This window comes from Pseudophryne corroboree, chromosome 1, assembly GCF_028390025.1.
Source record: "Pseudophryne corroboree isolate aPseCor3 chromosome 1, aPseCor3.hap2, whole genome shotgun sequence".
NCBI classification, from domain to species: Eukaryota; Metazoa; Chordata; class Amphibia; order Anura; family Myobatrachidae; genus Pseudophryne; species Pseudophryne corroboree.
The window spans coordinates 364,753,031-364,761,702 of NC_086444.1; the positions used below are offsets into that span (position 1 = coordinate 364,753,031).

General features: G+C 41.3%; 1 protein-coding gene across 2 annotated transcripts in view; it reads left to right on the forward strand.

The window, feature by feature from the left end:
* Nucleotides 1-5,322, forward strand: part of MMP11 (matrix metallopeptidase 11) — a 134,025-nt gene extending 128,703 nt beyond the window's left edge. For both annotated transcript variants that reach the window (XM_063912984.1, XM_063912985.1), the window contains exon 12: nt 70-5,322. In XM_063912984.1, the coding sequence (XP_063769054.1) occupies nt 70-207 (138 nt within the window). In that variant the 3' untranslated portion in view covers nt 208-5,322. The remainder of the gene's footprint in view (nt 1-69) is intronic.
* The last annotated feature ends 3,350 nt before the right edge of the window (nt 5,323-8,672 follow it).

Below are 8,672 nucleotides of genomic sequence, written 5' to 3' on the forward strand. Positions count from 1 at the left end.
ATGTGGTTACTTTTTGCTGGTAAGCAGTGAATGGTTCATGTGAGCCTATACATCATCTTTTGATTTCAGCCTTCCTACAAGAGAAGAGAACAAGAGTGCATTCAATCTTGTGGCATACGGCCTACTGCATTTTCCAGAAGTCTGTTTTACATTGTGTCAATGCTACTGGCAACATCTAGGGTCACTGAACTAATAAGACACTGTTAGAGCATTACGGAGCTCTTCATGAGTCAGTGGACAAATCTAACAGAGCTCTGAGCAGTATGACCATGAAGTATACATGCAACCATTAATTGCTATAAAAAGAGAAAAACATTCGACCTTGCTAAAAATGAGAATGGTGATACGATTTACAACAATGAGACTTTTCTATTTTTTATTTAACGTCTGTATCTATACAATACCTCTGTCAGTGCTGGACACTGACATGGTCAGGTTTTTGGTACAGAATTGCTAATGTGTCTTACTGTCTGGAAACAGCAGCTGTTACCACGTGATCCTCACTAATTGCATTTTTACTAATTGTATTGTTATATTATGTTATGTTATCGAAAACTGCCAGATGATTTCATATCAGTGTAAAGCCATGGTGTGATACTGTAGTTTACAAATGGTTATTCCATATCTCAGCTTGTACATTGAAGTAAATCAGTGTAATTATTATCTTCTGCCTAATGTTGGCCACTGGTTGTTTGTCTCAATCACCAAACAACCAGATTGGGGACCAGTATGGCTACAAATATAGTGGTTCAAACTGCAGAGATTGTGCAGTGTAGCTGTTCAGCACAGGCGTATTTATAATGGATGCAGTATGTGCAGTGCACGCGGGCCCCCGGGGTCCAGGGGGGCCCGTATTGTACACCCGGCACCCATATTTGCAGTACTTACCCTATGGAATACCAACGTTGGCAGCAGCAGTGCTGCCGAAAACAGTGAAAATGGCGGCCATTTTCCCAGTGTTTCGCACATTTGTAGTAGGAAAATCACTAGGAAAATGGCTGATGCGCAATCTTCCTAGAGACCTGCGCATGTGCACTAGACTTTGGGACAGTGCTAGAGTCTCCTAGTGACCCTAGTGCCCAGAATGTATTGCCATGCCGGCTAAAGAGGAGGGGGCACAGACGGAGACTGCACATGGGCCTCCTCCTCTCTTGATACGCCCTTGTTGTTCAGGTCACAGAGTGCTCACCGCTCACACATGGCAATGCACTCACTGATGAGTGGGTTCACATGTACACCTGTACACATCCCAACTGATATTTTCAGCTCATGTGAAGTCCTTTAGTATTGACTTTAGCAGGTAAAGGCAAGTTTTCTGCCTTGTATTTTTATATCCCCCTTCCTGCTGGGGATCAGAATGGACCTGTAGAATTCATAATGGGTAAGTTCTGGTAAGTGGATTGATGGCACTTGATCAAAGTCACATAACCCAATGATCATGAATCAACCAAAAAAAGTGCTGGACAGAGGCGGCCCAAGGGCCACATGTGACCCTCAAAGACTTCATCTACAAGCCCTTAGCTCCTTCCTGCTTTATTGTCAGATTGCCTTGTTTAAAATGCCTGCTGATATGTTTCTATAGAGCGGTGTCTCTTTCTATAATGAAATTGTTATAGCCAGTGCTTTTTTCCCATGAAGGTACTGGTACTCAGTAAAAAGATACCAGTACTCACCTACAGTTACAGGCTGATACAAGATTTCTAATATCTTCCATACTCTGCACAAGACTTCAGATGCTATTTTATCCATTTGTGAAATGATTTCACTGACTTCTTCCTGTTTCCAGAGCTACACTGTAATATGCAGTCCTTTTAAAATCTTAGAGGCTGCAGATGTGGCCCCTGAATGTGTCATTTTAAAGCCATGAGCAATGTTGCCTGTCCAAGTGAATGACACTTCCCCCATGGGGTAACACTAGCTCTGAGATTTGCAGCCGGAGTGCCAGGAAATGTGTGTGCGGTACAATGCCAGGACAGTTGTCACACAAATGTATGACCAAAAAGGGAAAACTTTGAAAATAAGCTAATGCTGAGTAATTGTGATTATCTATATTATTCACTTTGATCTTCAAATGTATTTATTTGATTTATGATTCTGCTGTTATTGAATACACTTATGGCATACTTGCCAATTTGATTTCTGCTCTTCGAAAGAAGCTCAGAGAGCAGATCAGCTGACCACTTAGGGGGCAGGAATGGGCTCTTCATGTCATTAGGCCCCGTCCCCTCCATACAGACCTGCGATTCCAGGTATTATCTTCTCATCCTGCTCACTTCACTAGGAAATGGGCGAGATGCAGGACGTCCACCCACTCTATCGGGGGTATAGGAGACTACCCCAAAAATCGTGATTCTCCTGCACATTTCGGAAGAGTAGGTAAGTATGATTTATGGATCTTGTAGAAAACAATTATGGCATCTATATTGGCAAGTGAGAATTAGTGTTCTAGCTGAAAATAAAATCTAATCTATTAAAAAACAATAATACAATATATTTAAAAAAATAATAATAATAATAATAATAATAATAATAATACAATCTAGTCAGGTAAATGAGCAATCATTTTAATAAAATAGCATCTGATTATCATAGTTCCACATCCATTGAGGAAGAAGCATGAAAATGGTATTTGCAGAAAATAATTGTAAAAAAATTAGACATTTATTTTTAGGTATTTGTTACATCACAGTGTTCATTGAAAGGGTCACATACCACTCATACCTCAACCAAATGCATTGCCTTTCAAATTTTAGAATGAATATTACCTCCACCCAGTAACCTTAATAATCGTGGTATGTGCCAGGGGAATAATCTCTAGCAGATCATTTCTGAATCACCTATTAGTGCTGCATATCAGAAACTCTGCTCACAGATATTTGAAATAAGTCTTGAAGAAGCAGCCTCTAGTGTTTTCATTCAGAAAAGTGACTAAGATAGCAAACACTGTCTGGTTTTCTTTGCCCCTATCCCTCATTGGTATTTATTCTTTAAAAGACAAACCAAACAGAAGGCACCCATTTTGCTGGAGGAAATCAAGAGATTGAAAAGACAAAATAAATAAATATGTACCCAGCCAAGAAATCAGTTACTAGAGGCCAACATACTCAATGTATCAGTAATATTGCGTTTTCATTATTTTCCCATCCATAAAACAAATAGAAGGCATCCATGTTGTTTGAATGTAAACCTAGATTACCTTGGAATGACAATTATAACTAAATTGCTTGTTTGATGACTTTCCTGTAATGGGTGTCACTTATGGAGTGTACTTAAGGATAGAGTTAAATGTAAGCCTATTGTCCAGTGTGCTGAGAGGCAGACAAAACTCAAGATGTGCACGGTGCAAAAGTCAAATCACAGTCCATGTTTAGGCGCAGCCGCTAACTACACACCTGCGCCTGGCTTGCCACCACTCTGTTACCACCAAGAAACACCCACTGAAATTGCACCTCTCTGTGTGCACCTTCAATCTGCATCTTTGAGCAGAAACCATCAGCACAGTGTGATGCATGCGCATACTGAAACAACAGCCACTTGACATCGCTACTGTGTCCACCGCGGGATCAGGCCCTTAATCTGTATTTGCTTGCAAAATAACACTGCTACATTACAATAGGCTGCCCTTGTATGTCTGTCTACTTTGTACTTTCCAAGGAACGCCTTTACCCTGGCCATATACTCCCCTCGCCCTGTATGAACCCGCTCCTCCACAAACCCATGGGCTTTACCAGAATCTAGGCCCACTTGCACGAATTGCAGTGCATGTTAGAATCACTGCGAACCAGCCAGTTTGATCTAGTGATTTGCGTTAACAAACAAGTATAAAAATAAAATGGTCATAAATAATACTGTTACAGTAGACAACATAAAACAGCATTAATAAAGATATATAAAACAAACATTTGGTCACTTATGAATGTACAGAATTGCTGACATACAACGCAAATGCTGTTTTCTATTTTCTGGTTACTTCATGCATCTGTTTTCTTAAAGGATCAGTCCTGTCTTCATGGGTAAGCACATGGGAAGGTGATGGCAAGTGGGGTATCTTCATTTTAATCTGTCTAATCAGAAGAGTAGGGCAGAACTGTCAGGATCAGGTATTTCTTTGATGAATGCAGTCTATTAAATTATTAAATGCAGACTATTAAATTCTTGGGGTAGAGATTGTGCATTTTGGACCTTTTACATCATCCAGTCAAAGGAAAGCACATTTGTTTATGTGCAATAACCAATGTTAAGACAAGTTTAATATGTAGAAATTTGACAAATTAAATAAAGGCAACCTGGAGTTCCCTAACTCTGAAAGACAATGTAAGATTTTAAGAGATAAATTAAAAAGGTGTAATAGATGGTTCCAAAAGGACTTTAAAGCCATGTTTTTACTTTAGCCGGCATATGCAATCCTGTAGTAGATGTAATTTTGCAATTGGTCATGTGGTTGTTCAAAGGATCTGCATGGAGGTACTTAAAAAGGTGGAATGGGGTGTCTACTTGTGTATGCTCTTTGCAGGCGAATGGGCAAATCTGTATTTCTTGTTTAACAAATATGAAACAGAAAATACTGTAATATATTTTTGTCTTACGAGGCTAAAATACTTGCCAACTTTTGGTATCCCAGCATGGGTCACGAGAAAGGGGCATGATCATGCTACACAGGGTGTGGCCATGTTACATTGGGTTATGCTGCCAGCCTTCTTCCCGTCAACCAAAAACATCCCTTCAAAGCTGTGCACATGAAGGTACGTACATAGAGCACTGAAGGGGCAGCCAGCATCTCCCAACTCTCCTGGAATCTGGAAAAAAAAGTCCTGATCTGTGATATAATAGCATTTATTGCACCTATCTGCATACTTTCATGCTGTAGAGACCACAGCCATTACATAAGATCTGCTTGTAAATTGAAATGAGGAACAAAGATAAATAATTAATAAAAAAAACATCCATGGAAAATGGCAAACTAATAGCAGGGTGCAGCAAGCATTGTCAGGTATCACTGATGTGTCTCAGCTGCAATTAATTTATTCTGGTATTGTTATGTCTTAAATACACAAGTGCAAAATGTCGTCATCATTTTATATGTCAGGAGCATCAGTTTAGCCTTGTTATTGGTTAAATAATAATCATTCACTTATTGGACAGAGCACTGATATTCTAGGAATATTTCAGAAGGTGGCCTTATATTGTATCCCTGTCAAAAATCGAGCCATTATGCAGTGTTATTGTTGTACGTTATTACTTAAATAAGCAATGTGAATTTGTTATGCTTAAGTGTTGTATATAAACTTTTTATATGATCGGTAATAAACATTGTTTTTTAAACTCTTATGTACTTATTTTCATTTATTAATTTTAGCTACTGATGACCGCCACACACTGTACAGATTCTAAATATTACTTGTCTTGTTCTCCATTCAGTCTTGTCAATCTGTTTCTTCCATGCACCCTTATTTATTTGTAACATACTAACAACACAATAACACAGTGGAGACGTATTAAATGGTGTAAGAGATTACAAAAACAGTCATGACTTTTCTTCAGATCTTTTATAAAGCTTAGAACACAAGAGACAAAACCAAACCTAGTGCCCCAACATTCATCTTGTTTTTTTTTTATAAAAAAATCTTCCATTACTATCTCTACTCCCTGGCCAGTGATCAATTATAGTCACAACAAAAAATCTAACAAAACATAATTGAAATCTGTTAAATTAATTTAAGCTACAGTCACCCTCTAACACAGAGGTGGGCAACATGCGGGCCGGATGCGGCCCGCGAACCGATCCTGCCTGGCCCACGGTCTCCCATCAAGATGACAAGCAGTAAGCAGACAAGTAAGATGACAAGCAGCCCGACTGGCTGAGCCGCTTGTCATTGCGCTACACTGCTGCCAGACGCGGCGCAGCTGAGGAATCCCAGTCACGTCACAGGGTCTGCTGACCGGGATTTGGGGGACTGCTATATAGATTCAGGGGAGGGGGGGAAGGGGGGTAGGGACTGCTATATAGGTTCAGGGAAGGGGGGTAGGGACGGCTATATAGGTTCAGGGAAGGGGGGTTGGGACTGCTATATATTAGAGATGAGCGGGTTCGGATTTAACGCCAGAATTAACGCCAGTTCGGTTTTATCCGGATTTTTCTTATTGGCTATCCAAAACACGTGACATCCGTGAGCCAATAAGGTGCCGTTTTGAGAACCGAGTAAATCCGAGTAAAACCGAACCCGCTCATCTCTACATATAGGTTCAGGGGAAGGGGGGTAGGGACTGCCTTGCATGTGCAGTTCAGACCCGATTTACAAGATATTTTGTGTGTGGCCCTCGACTATTCACTGGAAATGTTAAGCGGCGCCCCAGCAGAAATAATTGCCCACCCCTGCTCTAACATGAAGACGATGAGGCTAGAAAATAAGATTAGAGAGCAAAGTGCATTCTAGTTGCTACATGCTAGTATACAACATTGGTATAAACAAGGTTACAATGACAATAAATGTCAGAGCAGGAGTTTCAGTAAACTGTAATTTTTTTGCGATTTTATTTTGCAGTTAGTTTTAAAATTCGAAGATTTATTAAGGGTCAAACTGCAGTAAAATAACAATAAAAGTATACAAATATTGAGATATATGGATAACTGGCCAGGAAAAATGGCAGGAAAATGAAGGTGGTTGTGGCAGGCGAAACAGCTCATGCTACAGTTTGAGCTATATTGTCTATCAGGAAATGTAAAAAAATATACACTGCTCAAAAAAATAAAGGGAACACTAAAATAACACATCCTAGATCTGAATGAATGAAATATTGTTATTAAATACTTTGTTCTTTACATAGTTAAATGTGCTGACAACAAAATCACACAAAAATTATCAATGGAAATCAAATTTATTAACCCATGGAGGTCTGGATTTGGAGTCACCCTCAAAATTAAAGTGGAAAAACACACTACAGGCTGATCCAACTTTGATGTAATGTCCTTAAAACAAGTAAAAATGAGGCTCAGTAGTGTGTGTGGCCTCCACGTGCCTGTATGACCTCCCTACAACCCACACAAGTGGCTCAGGTAGTGCATCTCATCCAGGATGGCACATCAATGCGAGCTGTGGCAAGAAGGTTTGCTGTGTCTGTCAGCGTAGTGTCCAGAGCATGGAGGTGCTACCAGGAGACAGGCCAGTACATCAGGAGATGTGGAGGAGGCCGTAGGAGGGCAACAACCCAGTAGGTGGGTGTTATGCTTACAGCCCAACACCGTGAAGGACGTTTGGCATTTGCCAGAGAACACCAAGATTGGCAAATTCGCCACTGGCGCCCTGTGCTCTTCACAGATGAAAGCAGGTTCTCACTGAGCACATGTGACAGACGTGACAGAGTCTGGAGACGCCAAGGAGAACGTTCTGCTGCCTGCAACATCCTCCAGCATGACCGGTTTGGCAGTGGGTCAGTAATGGTGTGGGGTGGCATTTCTTTGGGGGGCCACACAGCCCTCCATGTGCTTGCCAGAGGTAGCCTGACTGCCATTAGGTACCGAGATGAGATCCTCAGACCCCTTGTGAGACCATATGCTGGTGCGGTTGGCCCTGGGTTCCTCCTAATGCAAGACAATGCTAGACCTCATGTGGCTGGAGTGTGTCAGCAGTTCCTGCAAGACGAAGGCATTGATGCTATGGACTGGCCCGCCCGTTCCCCAGACCTGAATCCAATTGAGCACATCTAGGACATCATGTCTCGTTCCATCCACCAACGCCACGTTGCACCACAGACTGTCCAGGAGTTGGCGGATGCTTTAGTCCAGGTCTGGGAGGAGATCCCTCAGGAGACCATCCGCCACCTCATCAGGAGCATGCCCAGGCATTGTAGGGAGGTCATACAGACACGTGGAGGTCACACACTACTGAGCCTCATTTTGACTTGTTTTAAGGACATTACATCAAAGTTGGATCAGCCTGTAGTGTGTTTTTCCACTTTAATTTTGAGGGTGACTCCAAATCCAGACCTCCAAGGGTTAATAAATTTGATTTCCATTGATAATTTTTGTGTGATTTTGTTGTCAGCACATTCAACTATGTAAAGAACAAAGTATTTAACAAGAATATTTCATTCATTCAGATCTAGGATGTGTTATTTTAGTGTTCCCTTTATTTTTTTGAGCAGTGTATATTAAAAAAATTCAATAATGGGATAAGCTGCTTAGATTAGCCCCCAATCCTCTGGCTAAATACAAGATAGCATTGGCCCCAAGGCCACAGCTAGACATTTTACCACCCTGGGCAGGAGACAGTACCGGCGCCCTTCTAGCCAGGGGATGTTATTCAAGGGAGGATGCTCATAAAGGGGAATGTGGAAGGATGTGATGGTACATAAGGGGCACGTGGAGAGCAATAATAGTACATAGGGGCATTTGGAGGAGAACGATGGCACATTAGGGGCATCTGGAGATGACTAATGACACAAAAGAGGCATGTATAAGGGTCTGATGGCATAACAGTGGCATGTAGCGAGGTCTGAAGAAAATTTAAATGTGGTAAAAAAATGAGAGAAATACAATAAATAGGTCACCATAGCTCTGCAGCTAAAATGAAGGAATATGCCATAGCCTCTAGATGAGAAGCACAATACACAAAAGTAGTGACTATATCTGGAAACAAGGCCTGGGGACAGGGGGAGCAAAGGACACGCTTGTA